At 35.0% G+C, this 23,779-nt stretch overlaps 1 protein-coding gene across 2 annotated transcripts in view; it reads right to left on the bottom strand.

The window, feature by feature from the left end:
- Positions 1 to 5,359: 5,359 nt before the first annotated feature.
- The window catches only part of LOC577575 (pleckstrin homology domain-containing family H member 1), a 65,681-nt gene continuing 47,261 nt past the window's right edge, over positions 5,360 to 23,779 (bottom strand). The window contains exons 9-26 of one of the 2 annotated variants that reach the window (XM_030999816.1): positions 23,169 to 23,418; positions 21,742 to 21,923; positions 21,123 to 21,239; positions 19,939 to 20,095; positions 19,130 to 19,302; positions 18,272 to 18,451; positions 17,098 to 17,328; positions 16,195 to 16,365; positions 15,487 to 15,638; positions 14,664 to 14,841; positions 14,096 to 14,251; positions 13,427 to 13,524; positions 12,725 to 12,866; positions 11,689 to 11,834; positions 10,862 to 11,027; positions 9,113 to 9,190; positions 8,445 to 8,588; positions 5,360 to 7,870 (exon numbers count right to left, since the gene is read on the bottom strand). In XM_030999816.1, coding sequence (XP_030855676.1) covers positions 7,643 to 7,870; positions 8,445 to 8,588; positions 9,113 to 9,190; positions 10,862 to 11,027; positions 11,689 to 11,834; positions 12,725 to 12,866; positions 13,427 to 13,524; positions 14,096 to 14,251; positions 14,664 to 14,841; positions 15,487 to 15,638; positions 16,195 to 16,365; positions 17,098 to 17,328; positions 18,272 to 18,451; positions 19,130 to 19,302; positions 19,939 to 20,095; positions 21,123 to 21,239; positions 21,742 to 21,923; positions 23,169 to 23,418 — 2,949 coding nt within the window. In that variant the 3' untranslated portion in view covers positions 5,360 to 7,642. The remainder of the gene's footprint in view (positions 7,871 to 8,444; positions 8,589 to 9,112; positions 9,191 to 10,861; positions 11,028 to 11,688; positions 11,835 to 12,724; positions 12,867 to 13,426; positions 13,525 to 14,095; positions 14,252 to 14,663; positions 14,842 to 15,486; positions 15,639 to 16,194; positions 16,366 to 17,097; positions 17,329 to 18,271; positions 18,452 to 19,129; positions 19,303 to 19,938; positions 20,096 to 21,122; positions 21,240 to 21,741; positions 21,924 to 23,168; positions 23,419 to 23,779) is intronic. The other variant, XM_777793.5, reaches the window with a different exon arrangement.

Genomic DNA, 23,779 nt, shown 5'->3' with positions numbered 1-23,779 from the left:
TTTTAACTTAATCCGCAACCATCCGTTCAAACCTGAATTGACAATTTGTATTGAATTCTGAAAGTCATGTAAGATTATGCAGAAAACTATCAACTACTATTGAAGGAGCGTGAAGAATTTGCTATTACTCATGAGTTACGTGTGTATTATGAGCCGATCAATGTCTAATTTACTGGTTGCCTGGCAAGGAGACACTCACCCTTTTTAAGACAAGAGTGAGAGGCATCTGGCATGGAAATAATCTTCATTCATCGCTTAATTACCGGCGGGAAAAATAACAGTCATCATTTTTGGTGTGTATGGATGGGAAAACAAGAAGCTTGTTGCTATAGGAGGATGAAAATGACTCTGATGTCAGAAGATATTGCTTCTTCTCGTGGCATCACTTCCTTTTAAATTTCACACAAAGATGGTGAAGTGAGTTTTGATAATTGCTGGTGGTGTTGAAATCAAAAGTCATTGTAAAAAGATCTGTTTTTAAAATTAAATCCAGCAATGAAATGAAATCCCTTCCTCTGCCCGAGATCATGAAGATTCACAAAAAAGCGATATAGAGAGAAATAAAGCAGCTTAATATTGGGAGAGGGGATGGACACTATATTCTAACATATATTTTTGTTTGTTTCTTTTGTTTTGTTATGTTTTGCTCAGGTTTTTTTTTCTTCTCCTTTTTAATTTGTCTTGGAGTTTTTTCTGTTTAGCTACAGATTTTATATGGGAAACGTTGTTGTTTTAGTTTGCGTATCATTCATTTATGAATATGTACGCCGATGACGGACCGATAGTCTTTATAACGGTGACTTCTGATTAATTATCTTCACATTTTAAAATTTTTAACGGAAGTTTTCAACAGGTCAACTTAACATTTAAATTAAAAAACGACGCTACATGTATGAGTAGGAGAATGAACTTTTCGATATCGAGAAAAAAAATAAGGCGAAGTTGATAAACAAGAAGCAAGCTATCAACTATGTATCCCAAATATTGCGATGAGATGAATGACATGCGTTCTTAATCCTCGAGATGCTCGAACCCACCATAAACCTTTCGCTCAAACATTAGAAGCAGATGACCAGAATACCGCTTGCTTGCTGCTAAACTCTAAAGCTATCCAGCTTCGCCTAATCCCAAATAGAAATGTCGGATTTACAAAACGGGCCGTTTGGTATTAGAGAGATTGGACCCTGCGTTGGAAAATTGATTCTTGAATATAGACTCCTCTCATCAGTTTACGCTGATTGATCTTGGGTAGTAGCTGCTGATGGATTTATATTCAAAGGCAAACGGATTGCAATTATACGTGTATCTACCTCAATGAATTTTCACGACGTCTTCAAACGTGTATTAGTGTTGCCGAAGTCCTAACACTTAATGGAGAGTTTGGTAATATATACATGGAATATTTTCTGTCAACAGGAAATATACATAAGCTCTTCAGGATTACAGGTGGATGGACATTTTTATATGAATTCATACCGTTTTAGCGAAGAGATTGTGATTGTTTTCTCAGTTAATGTTGAGGAGTATTTACATTTATAAACAAGGGTTTAGTATAAAGAAATCCTCGTCTAGGAAAAAAAACGCACATGGGTATAAAACGTAACTAATTAGTCTAGCTTGTTCACTATCTAGGTTTCCCGAAAAAAATGTGTTGTTTCTTTGCTTCAAGATTTGATAATCCTGTTGTCATAATTATATACGCCATGATAACTTATTGACCTATGTCATATTCAAATCCAAAATATCATCAGGTGTTGCTATAAAGCAATGACGTTAATCACAAAAAATATATATATTTGTACAATACAATTCAGCATTTTTTTCTCTTTGTACATATGTACGTAATAAGAAAGCGTCGACCAGTATCTCTCAACCAATACAAAGCGTCATTACACTAATAAATGATCACTGCAATAAACGCATACTAATTCAAATTCTTCACCGTCACCACCACCACCAACATCATCATCATATTCATCATCATCACCATCACAATCACCATCATCACCATAACCATCATCACCATCACAATCACCATCATCACAATCATCACCATCACCTTACAATCATCATCATCATCACAATCATCATCATCATCATCACAATCATCATCATATTTATCATTATAATCATCATCCCATACCGCAAAAATGAGACATTTTCTTAAATTCTTTGACAGTATGATATTAATATTTGTGTGGCCTATGATTCTAGTCATATTTTTTTTTAAAGAAACAAAATGGTGCTTTAAAAATACCTTTCAATGATCAAATGATTTTTTTTGCGACGCTCAAGCGTGCCTGATAGAGGCTTATATGTGTTGAATTCCCTCAAAATCTGTCTAAATTACTCAGTTAATATAACAGCTGGAATTTAAAAAATTCTCTGCTTCGTAAATGTTCTAAATGTCGTAATACTACACATTAATAAATTCAGACAAAACAACGAAATTTTGCTTGATATTGAACATAGTGAATTTATTGCAACACTCAATTATCAGCTGTACAACACGACTCTGAACCTCTTGAAATGAGCTTCAGATTCAAAATGAAGAAGAAAATGTTTAAAATCAGATAATTGGGATATTAAGCAATAAATAAGTACAGATCCATATCATCTGTTCAGAGCCAGAAGGGCATTAAGTCTGTGTATAAGTATGCCAGGAGTTATAATGCCCTTTTGGCTCTAAGCCAGACACATAACCAAGATTTGAGATGCATTCATGACGGATTATATGCATGACATAGAAACCAAATGGCTTGAATTCACAGGAAATTGGTAGAAAATAAGGGAAGTGCATCTCAAATCACACATGTGAAGTTGAGCTCTCTCCCACATGACAACAATATAGCAATAGCCCATCAACTGAACCACTGCAAAATTGTAGACAGTACCTGCAGATGACACATGCTAAAGCATACATGCCAACATTTGAAAATCAGAAATCTGTACAAATTATGCTATTTTCAAAAAAAAAGAGGAACAATCCTAACTCTCCTATTCAATACTACAGACAAATTTGTACAGGAAGAGGAACACCTGCATTAAAATGATAATTATCTTCTCCCAAAAAGAGGAATGTTTCTCTTTAATCTGAACAGTTGGCATGTATGCTAAAGATGTACATCTGCAGGGGCCACCAGTGACACATAATGAGGAAAATTGGATCCGTTCACATAGTGGATGAGGGGAAAATAAAACAATACCCTTGTTGGAACAATGTGGAAGTTCAACAGGTTTCTAGAGTTGTTCGGTACCGAGATTGCACATGTGGGAGCACACTAGATCCTAACCCTGGGGCAGAATATTACATTTCATCAGAGAGAGTCATCTAAATCCCCTAACCTGGTTTTTTTTAATTGTTCTCCTCCTGAAAAAGTATTGCTCCCACCTTAAATGTCTCTGCCTAGAAAGAAACCACAAAAGTGGACTTCTCTCTTTCATTTTCTTACATGAAATCATTTCAGGATATAAAGTGAAAGAAAAATATATTCGGTGAGCAAGATTTGAACCCATACAGATAAATGGCAAGCTAGAATACAAGTATTTCATATACATTCACATGAGGAATTATGAACAAATACAAAACCTTTAAAAAAATTCTACATATCTTTGTAGTGATTGAAGAGTGATTTTTAAATGAAATGGAGAAATTTTACTACATGTGTACAGTCTCAGTAACATACATACTTCTATTTGAAGAAAAAAAATGAAACAACACAATTATTTCGATGAAAAGAAAGTTAATAAGATAGAATAAAACATTTAAAAGATAAAACTACAATGTCTATAACTTACTTAAAATATACAATATAAAAGATGTTGAAATACATACATCCATTGCACTACATAATATTACACCAATAGTTGGGCTTATGTGATGAAATACACTGGTCCCAGCACAAAACAGCACACTAATTTGGCAAAGATTTAATTTCGCTTTACCTATCCAGTATAAATAAAAGCGTCATGATTGGCTTTGTGAAAGATTGAGGGGTACAAAGAAAGTTTTTACTTGTGTTACTTTAAAACATGTATATGTATTTGAATTTACATACAAAATATATTACACTTAATTTTTAGGTAATTTTTGTCTGATCTATATGACAAGCAAAAGAGATTGAGAGAGAGAGGAAAGAGAAATTGAGATAGTAATGGAGAGAGTGGAGAAACAGAGAGAGAGAGAGAGGGGGAAAAGAGAGAGAAAGAAGGGGTGTAGAAACACAGTTTAAAAGCCTTAACAGTTTTCGCATCATACAAACATGAATTCGTTGTCAAAACCTTGCAATATAAACACGTCATATAAGATGTCATCATCATACAAAATATACATACACAATTATTTATACATTATATCACAATGTACTGTACAAGTTCAGAGGTCCTCTTTGTCACTATTCTATCAAAATAATTCATGACGGCCCTCCATTCAGCTTCTTATTAATTCTATCATTGTCATTGGGAAATATATATCATATAAAAAGTAAATTACTTTGTAAGTTTGTCAAAAGAGGATTAAATAGGACCCAGCACACATTAAAATATGGATCCAGGTTATCTTACCTCTCAAAGAGTGTTGAGGGCATCATTAAAAAGACATGAAATCTATAGACAATTGAATGAGTCCTTATGGTATGGTAAAATATGTTATTACTTTAATATTTTATGAACAATGGTAAATGTAGTCCAACATGTCAACAACATTGATTAATAATTAAGTAAGACAGCATTAATATATTTATGACATCGTAGAAATTTTTGATGAATTATCATCTAGGTGGGAATACATATACGTCTGTCCATATCTAAATACTTGAAGCTGGTCTATTTCAAACAAGTCTTTAAAGGTGCAATATACATCACCTGCCTGAATTTACCTCTACAACATCGACAACAGGATTCAAATTTGAAAGGAAGAAAGAATGAAATATATAAGCATCTAATTAATATGTATGAGATGCACTCATGGATTTTGCGATCAATGATTGTCAAAGCGTTTGGATAAACTTTTGCCAAGTATGAAAGATATCATTTCGATCATTCATCAAACCAATTCTCATGTGGAGATGAGTTATTACAACAGGACATATCTGAAGCTAAATTCCCTCATGACATGGACCCTCATTTCCATGAACTACAGTATTGCACAGTAAAGGCCCTTTTAGACACACGGCAATTAACAGCTCAAAAGTTGAGAAATAAATTGCAGCAATATTTCACTTTATACCACACAGATCAGTGAGTTAAATGCAGATGGTAGGTGCAGTTCCCCCCTCCCCCTCCCCAATTTAAAGACAAAATATTGTCACTTGGCATTCATTCACATTCAAAGTTTGGCTGCTGCAGGTTGCTTTTTTTCCAATTCGTTTACTGCATCAGGTCTGAATGGGGCTATTTGCTTCATGTCTACTGCACAAAGTAACAATGAGTGATTAAATTTTCTTACATATCCTCCATTTTCTATTTTACTGACTTCCCTCTTCAAACGTCATCTCATAAACATGCAGCAATGCACTGTCTCCTTAGAGCCAGAAGGGCATTGATAAAATAAAAGGATGTGAGCTTACAATTTTCTGACAATGAGCCAATAGTGATTTTTGTTAATGCATCCTTTGTACACTGCATTGGGTATATGAATAAGGGAAGCAGGATAGAAGCTTAGATCTCGTTCGTTTTCAGATCATTACAAATCTTTATGTCGAGAATACAACCACTTATCTTGGAAATATCAAATATGCATAGGAACAGGATTATTCTGACCAACAAGTGGTTTAATAAATGCACAAAGCTTAATCATTATATTATGATAAGCAAAATAGTGATTCTCAAAATCCAAAGAAATTACTGGCATGATTTTTAGCAACTACAAAATATATGCATATTGAATATCAATTTTGATTTCAAGCTCACCAGATTTTGATTTTTAAATTTCTTTCATGCATATTTCTAGGCCGGTTCAAAAGGGATTCAGAGCTCTTAATCATTAGCCCCACCCATCTTTAGTAGAAACAGAAGCAACAACAGATTAACTTTAATTACAATATCAGTACTGCTACAGAAGCAAAAGTCTATGAATCTCATTTGAAAGACTCTGACAGGTACCTTTCTTGAAGAATGCCACAAGCCTATTAAAATATACAACTCATTTGAATTCAAAGACATTGCATTACATTTCCATTAGATAAATTGAGCTGTGCAATTATCAGTAAATTAAAGGTTCTTATTATAGTATCAACACCTTACTGTTAATAACCCCATTATATTAAACCATGTCAAACATGCAGCTATTAGTACACACATTTGAATAACTAGAATTAGGTCATCTTCTAGAAAATGGAATATTACATCACATAACGAACATCCTGATTTGTTATGTTTTTTATCATCTTTATTGGAAAGCCTCTTCCCAGAAAACGAGGTATATGGAGCACACAACCTATGAATAAATATTACAATAATTAAAAAACATAGGTGCATAAAGACAAATGCAACCCTGTCAAAAATGAAAGCAAGAATGAACAAAAATGCATAAATTGTAGTTATAAATTTTGAGTGAACGACAGAATAACGTCATCTGCTTGAAGCCAGAGGAGCATTCATTCATACAAGCCAGCAATAACCACCACCCGACTTAACATCCTTATGACTCCAAACAGACAATATACAAAAACAAACCATGAAAGGTACATTAGAACATTGGCAAGAAAATTGGATGAGGGATGTCATTGCATATCAAAAAAAAAATGTATTACAGAAGCATATTATTGCTAATAGCGTGAGTTGATTGGCAAATAATTATATGCAACAAAAAGAATCCTGAGATCTACCTGAAATAGACCAAAATCTAATAGCTTATGAATAATACCACAGTAGCTGATTGTATAAATCATAAGTCTCACTGCACAATATACACATATCTGTCAAAATAAGATAATGTAATTCTGAGAAATAGACATTTTAAACCAAATGTATTTCATGAAAGGGGAAGAGAAGGAGTTACTATGACTGACTACCATTCAGCATGTGGTGGCGCTATACTATTTTTGTCTGTGAGTGAGGTAGAGGGAGAGTATTCTTGTGATGAAACAGCATACTCTAGTGATTCTCAAATCACTTGTAAAAACATTTATTATTATTATTTTTTTTCTTCCCCATTTCTGTCCACCATTGGTGTTGACAAAAATATAGAAGCAGCATTTGAGTTGTTTTAGGTTCATTCTACTGGTAAGTGTTTTTCCTTGAGTATGTGTTATATCTTACTGGGCTTGTTTACATTGGCATCATTTAATAAATATGCAGAAGTGTACTATACAGATACATGGCTGCGATTGGTAATACTTTCTATACATATGCAGCACTTGCTTAGGGTATTTACTCTTTACTTTGCATGGATCAAAACTCCACATGAAGTAATGGGAATCTTGATGATACCTCACTTTCTGTTCCTGACCCTTTAAAAAAAAAATTATTGTACCCCACCTCTTGCTAAACTGCTCTCCCAACTCCCCCAATCACCCCCATCCTTGCTGTCTTTACTCTTGGCTGATGACATCAATGCCAATGATATTATACTGGACTTGGTGCATGTTTGGCTGGGGGTGATCGTTATTGAATTCTTCTAGAAAAAATAGTGACCCTCTTACTAAACTGCTCTCCCAACTCCCCCAATCACCCCATCCTTGCTGTCTTTACTCTTAGCTGATGAGGTCGATGCCAGTGAATGTTTACTACTTGACTTGGTGCTCGATGTGAGCTTGGGTAGTGGAGGTGGTTTCCTGTGCTTCTCATCGGTCAGTGGTCCAGGAGGAAGCCCCTTAGCTTTGACCATTGTCCGGATGAAGTGACTGATCAGATGGGTCAGCTGTGATACCTGCATGGCACAGAGAGAATAAAAGGACATTTATTAATACTTCATAAATCTAGTGGATTGTATGTATCCATCTTTACTTCAAATGAAAATTAAAGTTAATGCAATAAAATAGCATGTATGTAGGTTTTTCTCCAACAAAATTTGTAGCATCACTCAGTTAAACTACCCAATTAACAACTTTTGTGTTTCAATTTTTGTTTTTCCTTTTAAACTGTGCACATGATATATTCTTTTGGAAACAAGTTTCACAATGAATATAATAATTTTGTTCTCTATAGAAAACACTAAATATTTTAAATAAATACAGAGCAAAGGTTGCATTCTAAGGATTCACTGCCCCACAGCATAGACAAAATAAATATGATACCACAAGTATTTTAGCTGTTCAGAAGTAAAGACTGCTTGTATTCATTAATGAATGTTGGCAATAATCCATTTAAAAAACTAAAAATCAATGCATTTCATGCTAAGCCTGGGAAATATCAGATTGGACGTAAGGGAAGATGAAAGTTTAATAAAAATCAAATCTCTTTCAACTGGCTAATACTTTCAGGATATTAAAGTATGTACTGACCTTTGCCTTGGTCATATCAAACATAAGTTTATCTGTAGTGAAGTCAGCATCATCCTCCGTCTGTTTTCTTACTACCAGCATGAAGTCGTCACGGCAACCACCAAATGTAACAATGGATGACAGGGGATACGAGACCTTGTCCTCCTGTAATGACAAATCAAACAAACAAAGTATGAATGTGTGATATTTACACATGTTGGGCGACTATGACAGCTTTACTTGCTATATACTACATGTAAGATCTAGGATGGGGACTATCAAGGTACATGAACAAAACTTGATTTATCTGTTCTTTGTATGTATCCCAACTGATGCTGTACGTTTTATTTAATCAACAGGAAACAAAAGCATATCAGATGCAGCTTAACAGAACATGATAAGACAGTAGAGTAAGACAATGTGGCATGAACAGTCTAAGAGGTTTGAAATGCAGACTCAGACTACAGAAGTTTTTGTGCAATTGCATTTCATGTATTTTCTGTTTCTTTTATGACCTAAAATTGTAAGTAATGTCGCTAAATTCAATTAAGACATTTAGTTCAACATCAAAGCCTTTGGTCATAGAGCAATAGTGGAAAGGGTTGAGCAAATGTACATAAAATATCCACATTTCATTATCTAATATACTAGACTGGTAATCACTTTTTGCTTGACATAATTCGACTTACAAGTGAATTGAACTCCAAGATGCTGAGACCATTCTCACTGACTGTCAGCCAGACTCGTTCTTGTTTTCCATACTTGCACTACAAGGAAAAAAAAAAAAAACGTTCATCAGAATGGAGAGAAGAAAGAAGATTTTACAAATTCATATGCATGGAACTCCATTGATATCAGAGTACTCACATCACAAGCCAAAGGGGCCAACTCATATCCTCTTTCATAGATCTAATGCCCCTCTCGCTCCTCTCTTTTATAGAGCCCTTTTTTATGCTGGGTGATGCTATGGGGTGCAGTGGGGGGGGGGGGGAATCCAATACTTTAGTGATCACAATTTCATAACCAGCATTCAATACCATATCTTACAGAAACAATGTGTAGACATACATATAAGTGTCTCTTGATCCACACACACAAAATATCTGCCATGACCTTCAGTGGGTATTCATATTTATACCCACACAATAACTGTGCAATCTTTGCAAACCATTCAACTTTGCCCTCTCTTACAATTTTCTGTACTGTTTGTGCACATCAAACTTTTATATTACAAAGGTCACAGTGAAAAAAGGAATTAGTATTGCAAATAGGATGGAAGGTATTACAATTGCTGAATGAGTACATGCTACAGAGAGCTTGCAATGATATCTTGAGATTACTTCATGAGAATAGTGAATATGAGGCCACAAAAGGGCTTCTCAGGAATAAATTTGCATTACGATCAATAGATGCACAAATACTGAATGCACTAATTAATGCACATGCAAAATGCTATTTCATTATTTTTGTTTCCCTTCAATTTGTTTTCAATCAGTTTCTTCATCTTGCGTGTACTAATTTGAATGAACACACATCACTTTATTAAACAAGAGTCAATAAAATTGATGTATTTTGAACAGTGCAAAAGGATAAATATGAATGATATTATAATAAATTCAACATCCAGTGTACATATATCGGGTATGTGTTTCCAATGAAATGATATTGCATTCTTATGACCAGGCAAGTGAGTACATGCACAGGAGTTCTAATCCCCTATCCACATCTCAACTCTGCTTGCATGCTAGCAATATGCATGTATCACATAGCAACTTTAAATTGTTTGTAAATTAAAACAATTATACTGTGGGCAATATCTGTAGAAAATACCTCTACCTGAGATTGAAATACAAATATTTGCTGCTGATAGTCAGAAGTGTGTTACCTCAATGTTAAAGGATAAAAAAAAATGCAATTTCAGTCCACAGATTATTTATTTAACATCAGTGTTGCAGTCAGTTCGCAAATAGAAATTATGAATGTCCTTTCATCTTTTGATACATATACATGAAATCTCAATATGTTATATATATATATATATAAATATATGCATATATATATTAAATACAAAACATAATCTCTACCATCATCATATAATTTCCCACAGGAATATCATCTTACCAAAACGCTTCTCACTCTATGTGAATATTGATCACTATTTGACAACAATATTATCTCCTTGGCAAAAACAGATCAAATAGCATACTTTTATAAATTCCCAAAGTGTAAACACAAATCTTGACCTCTTTACACAAAAATTGATACCGTATCATGGATTTTTATCCATCATAAACCTTTCCTGAGGCAAGCTCTAAGTGGCTGGGTTTAATTTGTCATCCAATCCAGCCACGGAGCTCCCTTCATGCAAGTCTCCGTTACCCACGATGCCTCGGAGCCATGATGCCATCCAATACCCCAATCACCCCCCTCTACCCTACCTGTACACTTGGAAAACTGCCAAACGAGAGACTCACAGTGGCTGGTATGACGTAGGCTCCAAAGTGCCTCCATTTCCTGAGCACCGTCACGTAGATGCGGACGCACTCGGTCGTACTGCGCCCTCTTAGTTCATTCCACTTCTCGTTTATCTTGTGCTTCAGTATCCTGTTTGAACATGAATGTTGAGCACGGTTTTAATGAGCAAGATCCTCTCTAGTCTCTAGTCATAACCGGTGCACCAATTGAGGCACTGATATTCATGGGTTTTGTTGCATCACATGCTCGAACAAGTACAACCCTTATGACAAGATCAACTATGAACAATTTTAAGCCTTTCTTTTTTAACTACTAGGTACATGTTTTTTTTTCTAGATTTTTCTCATAAGACGGCTTGGTTTTTGTATATGCTTGAGTGTGTAAGGGCACTTTCTTGACTGATAAAATGTTATCAAGTAATATAATTTTTAAAAGAATAGGGAAGCTTCTAACATTCTCAATAAACAAGGAAAACAAAATTTGAAGCCATAAAGTAATGAATGCGACTGAGAGTATTTCAATCTAGACAAAGAAAGTGAAACATCTAGAAACCCTAATCCTAAATTTTCATTAAATACAGAAAACATAATAGAAGACATTTGTAAGAAATCAACAGGACTAAAGACTACAGAGTTATTAAAATCTAGAAAGACAAGGTGAAACAGAGAAAAAAAGAGCAAGTACCTTAATGAAATACAAAGAATCAAACTTGTTACTTTCATATAAATGTAATTTCTTCAAATGTATTTATGTTTCCTTGTAGAGAAACTTGAGAAAGTTCGATATTTACCTTCTTTCATTTTCTGCTGCTGGTTGATACCTGATAGGATAGAACCTTTCCAGGACAGTATCCAAGGTCGAGGGACTAGCTGAGCTGACAGATCCCCCCAAGGGTGGTTCAGAGGATGAGCTTAACTTACAATCACCTAGATCAACCTGTGTACAGCCAGAAAGAAAGAGAGAGAGAGAGAGAGAGAGAGAGAGAGATAGAGAGAGAACATTAGAAAAGATTTTAACTAAATTTAATATGTACCACAAACTAAACACCAGGTTCTCAAGAAATTATTTAAATGAATATGTAAGAGACAAATTATGAGAAATGGCTTTTTTCAGTATATAGGTAGAGCACAAATACATATTCCACCACTTTCTAAAGGAAAAGATACCCGTTTCTTTAAGAGTTCAAGCAACATAACACACACCATCAATATTCCTAAATTGGGTATGCTACTCTAGTAAATGATGATTTAAGGAGTCATAGCATAAAAATCAAGAATTAGCACATAGAAAGATAAATTCGTATATTTACATATTGGAAGAAAGATAAGTAAAAACAGTATATAATTTCTTATGTTTCTGAAGAAAATTTGTTTGAGTAAAGTGCTTTGAAATGATTGTATTTAGCACTATAGAACTGATTTTATTTTCATGATGAATAACTGAAGCAAATATATGAATGAGCATCCACTGATAGCAAATAATGTTTGGTAATGGAGGGAGAAAGATGTAGAGAGAGAGAGAGAGAGAGAGAGAGAGAGAGAGAGAATAGAGAGAATAGAGAGAATTCTCTACCCTCTATTTAAGCATTAGTTTTTATTAAAATCACCATTTTAAACAACAATATTTTACTGTATTTTTGTTTTGGTGGCAGCACTAATAGGCTTTCCTAGCTGTCTCCACATTCATATGATATTTTGTTTTGGTATTCTATTGTAAATGTTTTTCTTTTTCTTTACACTATGTTTTATATTTTATATGTATGTATGATTTTTTTTATGATGAATGAAATAAATATCAATTTCAATTCAATACAACCCCCAACCTACCTGAGCCATAAGTGAGGCTAATTCCAGTGCCATCTCTTTACTGACAGGAAACCTTCCAGCAACAAGATCTGAATTGACTTGATATGCTAGCAACAAACGTTCTCTGTCTGTTTCATGGTGACTGCATCGTCTCTGGTATTCTCTAAAGATAAATAAGAAGAAGAAGAAGAAGAAATAATGCGTTTAACATCTGTGGTTCACAGCACTCAGAAAACACTACAGCATCAATACAGGGTGATTCTAACAAGCAGAAGGTCTGAGTTGACTTGATATCCTAGCAACACAAATTCTCTATCTGTTTCATTATGACTGCATTGTCTCTGGTTTTCTTTGAAGATTAAGAAGGGAAAGAATGCTTTTCACAATGTAAGTTTTTGTCCACCACATTTCAGAGGATAATACAGTGTTAATGTCCCTCAGCCATCACATCTAACAAATACATATCACTCAAAATACTTTAAAGACAAATTATAATGATTTACACATTTATTTTTCATTGCTGATACAAAAACTTTTCAATAGGGTTAATACCCTTGCAGCTATATTCTGCTTTAAAAGTAGAAAGGCATTTTATTCTTAGACCAAACATTTTGATTACAAAAATAGCTTTTATGGGGAGGGTTCACTGACAAACGCACTAAAAAGGATATAACCGAATACGATCTCATGTGCCAAACTGATAAACAATAATAAAAGTCTTACTTATGCTTGTATGTAAGTCTGATGATCTTGGAGCCATCTTTCTTGCCGGCCTTACATTCCTTGGATGCTTGCTCCCACTTAGAGATGACATCACATATCTATCCAAAAGAGAGGGGGGAGAAAGTAATCATCAATTATTGCTACTAAAGCGAGGTGGCAAAATAAAGCTGCATTGGCATGATAGTGAAAATGAAATAACTCCATCTGATGATAGGGTTGAGCTAACCATTTATCAAAATAAAATCAGCTTTTACTTCCATGGTGAATTCTTTATCAGTGTCAAAGACTTCAATTATCTTCATCGATTTTCCTTATTCTTAATGAAGTTTGAATTTTAGCTTGCCTTTCTTCAATTTAGCACATTAGAAGGGTTAATACATACGACTAGTAATATGTTATTTTCTTATCGTAACAGGGCAGTTTGGCCCTGCCCACTGACAAGGTTCAATGTCATTTTTTATCAGTATATTTTTCCCTCATGGTAACTCCCTAAAAACCCCACCCCCAGTAAATGTGAAGCCAATACTTTCTGCCATGTTTCCTGCATCACACTGCATCAATTTCGACTACAACATGTACCCTTAGGGAATGCATAGTAATTCACTACAAGGATTAAATGCAAAACCATGAATCAAATATCCAGTAGTTCTCAGGATTCTGTATGATTACCTTCACATTTGTTTGCAAGCAATGCTGGACCTGCTTGCCTGATGGGTCGTCAGAGAACAAAGCAAAACCTGATTCCTCTTCTGCTCTCATCCCACTATGATGGTTGAGCTGACGTAAGAACTCCTTGACAGTCACTGAACTGTCAAAGCCTACAACCTGATCAGAATCAAAAGTACAATCAAGAGACTGAATTAAAACAATCTATTCAAATTTATAGAAACATGCAGGGAAACACTAATCGGGAGAATATATTGCAATAGTGATATTCAAATTTATTTTTAGACAGGCATACTGGATCCTTTCATTCTTACTGATATTCTATGTCCATTAAAGAAGAGCAATATAAAGCTTTAATAAACAGCAAATTTAACAGATTACCTGCATGAGAAGTATCTCACACTTTGTACGAGAAAGCACAAGGAGGTGAGAATTGGGAAGACTTGATATTATTGTTGACTATGTTTTTGTGCTAAAATGAAATAATCTTATCTTGCACATCATTGAATATCTGCCCTGGAAGCAGTGAAAAATCTAACTTTCTCAAGAAACTTTATTTTAGTTGACCAACCTGATAAGTGCTATTAGCAAAGTGAACTGGAATGCTGATGGGTTTAGAGTGATAATATGGATGCCTCTGAACCATGGATAGGACCTCAAGCTTAGATGGCCTGGCCTCTCTCCTTCCGTTTCTGTTCGTACGCTCTACTGATCGTTGACAGAAGATGGCGTATTTCCCCCCTTCAGTCCTATTACAGAGGGGGAAAAAAGTTGTTACTTTCTGACACTTTCTGACACTTTCTGACACTTTCTGACACTTTTTGACATTTTCTGACACTTTTTGACAATTTCTGACACTTATGAGAGGGCAGATGTCAAGATTGATGACTAATATTGAAGTAGGCCCCATTTATAGTTTTAGATGAAACTTTACCCCCCCCCCCCCCCTCCCCTTAAAAAATTGACAGGAGTCGGCAGAAGCATGGCACTTTAATAACAACATTTATGACGATGAAGTGATTCTACAAATATAAGTTATCTTGATTTTGCTCAAAGTAATTGAGCATGAAAACATACTTTTTTCCTAACATCTTTGAGGATGCTTCAAAAATAAATAGAGGCAAATTCTACTGCACACCAATCTATGATGCATTTCCTTCTACATGTACCATGAATAAAATAATAAATGGGTGGTAATTGTCATCATAGTGTTGTCTATCTTATGTTATATTATATTTTAACTGAATACATCACAGATAGAAATTGTGCATTTTGAAATCCTATTATAGCATTTCATACCTATATTTCCCCAAATCCATTCATTCAAGAAAATTCTCAATGCATGAAAAAACATCTGAAATCCATACTTTCATCAGGAGTTGTTGGATACTTACTTTGAGTTTGCAAATCTTTGTAGATGTGTCTTGAGAAGCCACATACACTGATGAGAGGGAAGGAAGAGTTGACAGATCATGGCTAGTAGCTGCCATGCTTGACTGATCATATGATTGCTAGACTGACTTGATCCTGTACTATCATCAGCACTCTGAAATATATAAGATATATGGATCAAGTAAAATGAGATAAAAACAACAAAATTGCAAATGATATGGCAAAAACAACTCACATTTAAAAAAAGACTTCTCTGCATGCTAATTAATATGTGAAAATAAAAGCAAAGCAACAGATGAGAGTACAAAATGTACAACCCACTTCCTAAATATGTATTCTGGATGATGTAATGAAATATTAGGACATTTTTCATTAATTAATCTGCCAAAGAGAAAGTACTATAAGTAAGATATAAAGATGTATTTTTTCATCATAACTTTATGAAGCTACCCAAGCAGGATACAGAAGAATAGACTTTGAGCCAAATAAATAATGTTTTAGAAAAAAAAAGATCAATAGATTATACTGTTTGTATTTATAATTACATGTATATGATTATATCACCAGGCATTGCAAGAATTGTCTGGTGGAAGTCAGAAGGGTGGTCACTCATTTCAATTAATACAGAGTTAGTGCCCTTTCTTCTCTCAGCATCACAAATCAGAAATAAAAGAAGGAATCAATTTAATCAAAGAATGTGAATCTCTTACCACTGCTTTTGTTAATGCTGGTCTGTGATTGGTTTGTTTAATCAGCTGACAGTACATTTCATTCTGCAGCTCGGTATGAGAGAGACCCGTTTGCAAGGCATTCTGGGCCAGGTTGACATGATAGTCCACAGCAGGCATGTCCACAGATGAACTGATAAATAGATTGCATGACTGGAAATTGAAGGAAAAGAAAGGATGAAAGGGAAAGATTGTAATGATCATATTTCTATAAGATGGTAATCTTAAAGCTTATCTGCCGTAGTTTACGGGAGGGATTAAACTGCCCTGCAAGGTCACTGGACAGATGGTTATCTCATCAACTCAGCTCTCAGTTAACATAAGAAAAAGAGGATCATGGGGACCAATGGTCACCGATTAGGCATTGTTTGTTATATAGAGGGCGCAAGTAGCTACAAGTAGTGCAGTTGGCCTTTAACAGACAACTTGCATAATCAGTAATTTGCTAGTTTAAAGATGGTATCTGGTATAGGTCTGTGACATGCTGCCAATAAGAGTTGAACAAAATAATGATGAGCTTACTTACAAATAAGTGCAAATAATATGCACACATTTTATTGTAGATTACTGCCATAGTTCGTCAAATAAAAAGAACGTACCGTACATGTCTGTACCATGAGTCTTAATTCAAGACTGAGCGATGTGACCATTTCATAGATGCTGATTCACTTCACCTTTCTTAATATATATATACACCTGTAAGAAACCTTTCATTCTACTTTTGACACAATACAATAAGATAATATACAATATTCTACAAGAGCTAAAGCAAGGGTAATAATTTCCAAAGCTCCTTGGAAGGGCATAGAGATGTTATTTCATAAAGTATTATGCCCTATACAAGAACTGAATATTATTATTATTATTATCATTACTTATTCTCACTTTACTAAATTTGACAGCCTCTCTACTGAGTGCATCAGACAGGAGAGTGGTGAGGGGGCGGTCTCGACTCTCCTTGCAATACAACATGACAGGATGCTTCCAGAGTGGACTAGAGAGGGGGCTCTCACTGTTCATCAGCTTCTTGATGATGTTTTCAAACTCCGTGCCACCGTCGGGCGAGTTGCTGCCACTCCCACCACTTGCAACCATAAAGTGGTACAACCAGGAGTCCTGAAGGAATAATTTGAGCAATATCAATTTATTGTACATTCTTTGACATACTGTGTAGCCATGACTATTAATCTTTTCTCATGGCACGTGCTTTTACTTTCACTTTTCCTGCAGTGCACTGAAAAAATAGTAGATAGCTATTATTCTTTTTCATGAGATATATAAATTCATTGTAGACAATGGGTATGATCATTCATTAAGAACATCTGCTCAAACAGAAAATGAAACTTGCATTTAGAAATGTTTACTTTCATGAAGTACCGAAGGGTAACAGTGTTAATGATTATGCTTGGTGACATGCATGACTGTAAAACCATGTAACAAGATGAAGTGCACAAACAAAAGTAAATGTAATTACAGGACTCTTTCTTTCTTTTGGACAAATTATGATCATTTTTAATGAGAGACATATGTGGGCTCTAGCAAAATATCATTAAGTATCTTTAAGTTTCAAAATAAAACAAAAATATCATTAAACATCTTTTAGTTTCAAAACAAAACCATCAAAGGTATCATGTGACACAGTTTCATATCTCCTAAGATAAGCACCAATTTCCTGAATAGAGCTCACCGTCATAAGGTCATTTAGGTAGTTATAAAAGTATTGATGAATTTCAATAGTAAGATATCTATGATGTGACAAATCATGGCTAAAACACCACCAATAAGTTGCAAATCTTATAATGTGGGGGGGGGGGGGGGGGGTCATGAGGGCATATGTCCCTCCCCTATCCAATTGCAACGATAATTGATGCCCAATAAAAAAAATGATGTTTAATTCAAATAATGGAGGAGATATTTATTTCAGGATTAACAATAGTACTGAATATACTTTGTTGTGATTAAAAAGAAACACAAGAGCATTTCTTTTTACTCATGTTTTGTAGAACAAAATATTGAGATAAAATGTCAATGACGTTTCATAATTATTGCACATACATACCTTTTCTTCTTGGGAAGAATAGTTGAGGAAGGTGGTACTTTGTTTGTCTGGCTTGCGAGAGACGATGGAGAGGGTAAACTTTGTGGGCTCGGTCTTCTCATCTCCCTCATCATCAGACACAGCTGATTGGTCGACCTCTGAAACAGATGCCTCCCTCATATCTATCGAACCAAGAGGAGCCTGAAATAAAGAGTTAATATGTTTACCATACAGAGTTTATGTGTTTACCATACAGAGTGTAAATGTTTACCATACAGAGTGTAAATGTTTACCATACAGAGTTTATATGTTTACAGTGAAGAGGAATAAAAGATTTTCAGCTAAAAGGAAATAGAATCTCAAAGTTTATATGATGAATTATAAATCAAATACATTTCTTTTGCACAATGTTTTCCTTCTTTTGCTCTTCAGGATACTATAATTATAAACAAGTTCATTGAATGGTAATTATGCAAACATTAAAGAAGGCAAGAAGGAGAGAAAAAGAGAGAGAGAGAGAGATATATATATAATATGATGTTAAATATGGAGGAATAGAGGAATATAAAAAAAAATAGATATTAATACATGTATCATTTCTTGTATCATTATCATGTATCATTTCTTGTATCATTTTCATTTCTTGTAAATCTTAACTCACCTACTGGAATGTATGTTTATATTTTCATCTCACACAATACATATATTTCACTGAAGGACTAAACTGTTCATTCAACAACAAAGCATGATAAATGATAGATAGCAAAATAAAGTAAAACAGTTTGAAGTACATGAGCTTGAAACATCTTTCAATCTATAACCTAGACATCATTCACAAGGAAATGAGACTACTTAAGAAAACTATCAACTTGTCTTCACCTTGTCCTTGTCTGATTTGTAGTACTTGAGGTTTCTATCAGCGAGGACAAACCAACATCTCTTGGAGTTGCCTAGTTTGACCTTGGTGACCCAGCCTTGCATGGTGACCCCTTGAGGGAGGGCTAGGGGTAACTCACTGGGTTTCCTGTACTTCTCCAACACCCTCTCAATTACTGCAAAAATGGATGAAATTTTGAGTTTGTATGGAACACATGTGACAGCAATGAGATAATCTACAAACTCAGTCTAATATGATACTTTCAAAAGGGAGACAAAAATTAAAAGAATTTGAATTTTTTGTAGAGTGGCATAATTTAATATCACTGAGAAAATGAAAATATACAATTAAAATCTTGCAAGTTTTCGAAGGGAAAGTATAATTTATGATACCATAAGGTCAATATCATATAAACTTCACATTTCAAATTTGAAGATATCTTTAAATATAGCAAAGTATTTTTTAATTCTTTGTTTTTCAAGTATGACAAGTATAACTGAATAATATATGAAAACAATGAGTTTTCTAGAATGTAACCTGTCATTTCTATCAAATCATATCAAATTACACATTAAATAAAATAATGATTGCTAAGTGGGCAGACTAATGTTTATCACATCTTCAATATGATCTATCATAGAAAAAAATGTTTAACAATGATTTGTATTAATTACTCTCAAAACTAAAAGCGAATCCACTAAAAATAACATTAAAACTTCTTACATGCACGCACACTTTAACGCTTTACTTCACTTTCTCAAAACAGATCTACATCATGATCCAAACGCAGACATCTTAATCAATAACTCACGTTTGATCCATTCTTCCATGACGGCCGGTGACTCTGCAGTGAGGTAGTAAGTCCTCTTGGATGTCGCCAGCTCGAATGTCTGCAGACCCTCGGAGGGCGCTATTTTGCAGAACTTGTCAAGCGGAACTTGGCCCCGGGGTTTCCTTGAGGTGTCATTCTATTTATGAAAAATTAATGAAGATGGATTGACAAGGATTAATGTAAAGGCTCATGTGAGCTCAGTAAATATTGGAAGAAACAAAATGGGTGCTCGCTTTACTACAGTAATACCTATTTGCACAGGTATCATAATTTTCTTTTAATTTTATGGATATGTAAACAAACAAAAAACTGTTTTGATTACCGGTATATATGTATAAAATTCACATGCATGATAAACTGAATTCCTGAGATATCTATATAATAGAATTCCCCTGTCACCATGGACTTCAAGTTAAGGATTGAACATGGTGAACATATGAATGTTTATTTTTAGTACTATTTAAAAAAGGCAGTAGTTCGACACAATCTATGAATGCTGCTTGTAAGTATCGGATTGCATGGTGATGTAGATATACAGTAGGCTTGCGTATGCACCATGTGAGAGAGAGGGAGGATTGAGGAATCCTGAAAAGGACTCTCGATAATCTTTCTTGAGGGTGTGCTCACGAACGCCTGCTATTCTCCACTCCTGACGACGGATAGTCAACCTGTTTGAAAAGTCGAGCTATTCCCGCCACCTATCCTCTCCAAGCGCTATAGTTCTCCTTAGAACTATAGGCTAAGAAAGAAAACTAACAGTCTTTTTCAAGACTACACCAACAGTCCTTTTCAGGACTACACACCCTCAAGAAAGATTACCGAGAGTCCTTTTCAGGACTCCTCAATCCTCCCTCTCTCTCACATGGTGCATCCGCAAGCCTACTGTACAATCTATGAAGTATTTGATGATTATCTTTAATATATAAATGACAATTCTAAATGATTCTTTTCTTTTCTAGCTTATCAAACATGATGGTGTGTCTCCTCCCCTCCCAATGTCATAAATAATAGAAATTACAGGAACTTGTACAACATAAAAGTATAATGTTTGCTTGTAGCCTGTCGGTCTTTTACTCAATATGCTTTAACACAGAGTTAAAGACCTTCTGAATCTGACCAGACGATAAATAAGAAGCAGGTCTGTTCAGACTCTTAAGACTTACTGGTGATTTGTAGTAGAGTAGTTCAGACTGCCCAACCTTTAGAACAAACCATCGTCTCTTCCATGTCTTCACCCGTCCACCAAGCTTAGTCAACCAACCAGCCTTCTCTAAAGGCTCCTTAAGAAAGAGAGAGAGAAAGAGAGAGAAGGGGGATAATACAAGGAAATGATGGAAAAACACAAAGATGTTTATGTTCAACAGCAAGTTATTCTCTGGCTTCATATTGAGAGAATTCATTGACATTAACTTCTTAAGTTTTGACTTGGCAAAAATCATTTAAATACAAAGCTTAAGATAACACTGAATCAAACTTTCCTACAGAAGTGCCTAATGGGTCAAAATATTACAATGAAATATCAGATATCATATCATTAATCACAGGATTAATTGAACAAAACTGCTCAAATTCACAATACACACTGTGGTTCAAACTAAAATCATAAAGAATGGTAATATGACATTTACTTTGGGCTATATATATTTTGTTGAAGAAAAGGGGTTATACTGAGCTTTAGGTAAGGGTTAGATTTGGTATAGTCTCATGTTGTGATTGGAGTTCAAAATGTGTGACAAGTTTTCACTCGTGCATAATGCTGTACAACTGAATAAGAAAGAATACCTTATCAGTCTTGTCAATGGAATCTAAGCTTGACTTGGAAGCCTTGTCCAGACTACATGTCTTGAGTAGCTTAGCCTTGGGTTCTGGTTCGTCCGAGCTGTTGCCGTCATGTGACTGTGACCTCACTGCATCAGGTGGTATCGAGTAATCAGCGTCAGAGGCCGAGGATTGAGTTGACACACCTAGACAGAGAGGGACAGATCAGAAACACATGTGACAATCTCCTATCACAGGTAAATCATGCATCTAGTTACCACATGTTCTTAAATTGCACTCTTTTCCTACCCTCTCACATTTTGACATTCCCTAGGGGGTTCTGTCATAGGGCTGAGTTCTTTTGCTGAAGTACATGTTGCATATGAACCATGAAAGTGCATTGGCCTTTCAGATTGGACAGAAACTTCCCATCATCAATTTTAAATGGGGAAAAAAGGTGGAAGAATTGTTAAATATACTTTAATTTTTAGCCTATGTTATGTTCCACTCAATCATTGAGTTATCAATGTAAATATGTATTGCTATTATGGAAATAAAAACCTCGTTTGAGGATAAGAGGGAAAAAAATGGGAAAAAAGGAGTTTCAATACTACTCCAGGATTTCATATGAATTCTGTGTAAAGTACAGTGAACTAATTATTCAACTATTTCCTGCATGCTCTCATTGGGCTTCCTAGAGAGGAAACTATAGGAATTGTGTGCATCCTTGTTTTCATTTCATTAACTTCAAAGTGTCAAATGATCTTTCACCTACAAAATGACAACCACTGAGATTACATCTCAATTTACAGTTCTTATGAGTTCACATTGAGCTGTGAACTTTCTGTTTCTTAAATTTTTATAGTTAGATTATGTAACCTGATGCATAGGATGAACTTAAAAATCTTCTTTTTTTGTCAAAGTGAACTTCCTTCTCTGTGATGTTTTGCATTTCCTGAAAAGAACTACTGCACAGAGTAGCTTAGAGAAATAGAATGACATGCAAAGGTGTGTCCAACAGCGAAAACTTTTTTCTTTCATTTAATAATTATATTTTATAGAGGCTAAGCCGCAGTATTGTGAACTAAAGATTATCAATACTCTTACAGCCTTGATAAAGCTGAGTAATACAAAAAATGTCATCTAGATATTCAGATAACACTTTTTTTTTTAGATGCATTGTGATGGATATATAGACCAATATATGTATACATACTCATCCTGTGGACAAGTTGAATTAGTTTTGGTTTTACAATGGAGCTCGAAATGAAGAATGGTTCCTGAATCCAACTTAACCACTTTGTGTGACTGTGTCATCTCTTTTTAGTTAACTAAGGACCGGGAAGACGGTTGGAGGAAACCATACGTAAAATGCATCACAATAAGCAGTTTTCTCACTGTGTCTCAACTCCTACTACATTTGGCAAAGTTACTATATCTATTATCAATACCCCTCTTCTGTCCTGCTGTAGGTAGAGTATTAGACGACCCCGCTAACATCTTCTTCTTGGGGCTACCCATGGAGGAGGAAGATGTGAGCTTGAGGCTTCCTCCGGTCCCCTTACTGTTCTTCAAGAACTTGAGAGATCCATGGGGGCTGGAGTGAGAGGCGGGAGGAGGGGGCGGCTTGGAGCTTGATTCATCGTCGGAGGAGTCAGAGGACTCGCCCGTGAAGGGTGTGGAGCGGATCAGAGTCAAACGCTGTTTAAAAAGAAAAAAAATAATGAAGTCTCAGTCTTGCTACCATGATTTATAATAAATGGACGTAATTTTGGAAAGAGAGGACTGAAAGTAGACAACGATGAAACGTTCTGTATCCTTAAATAATGTTTTAAACAAAGCATTGAATTATTCTTCATTGTCATTGCTTATAGGGCTAGTCAAACGGTAATATACTGGTAGGCAGATGCTGATAAGACTTTAAGACCCTGTGTGTCAGTACGGCATAAGATGTGAGAATTGCATTCATATCACCTCAATTGACAGATACATATTTTAAAATATCAAGTGATTTGCATTTTTCATAAGAAAAATCTCAATCTAATTAACTTACAGGAAACAA

The sequence above is a fragment of the Strongylocentrotus purpuratus genome, unplaced genomic scaffold, assembly GCF_000002235.5.
Source record: "Strongylocentrotus purpuratus isolate Spur 01 unplaced genomic scaffold, Spur_5.0 spur5_scaffold_5, whole genome shotgun sequence".
Lineage (NCBI taxonomy): Eukaryota > Metazoa > Echinodermata > Echinoidea > Camarodonta > Strongylocentrotidae > Strongylocentrotus > Strongylocentrotus purpuratus.
This window is presented reverse-complemented; position numbering and strand designations above follow the sequence as displayed.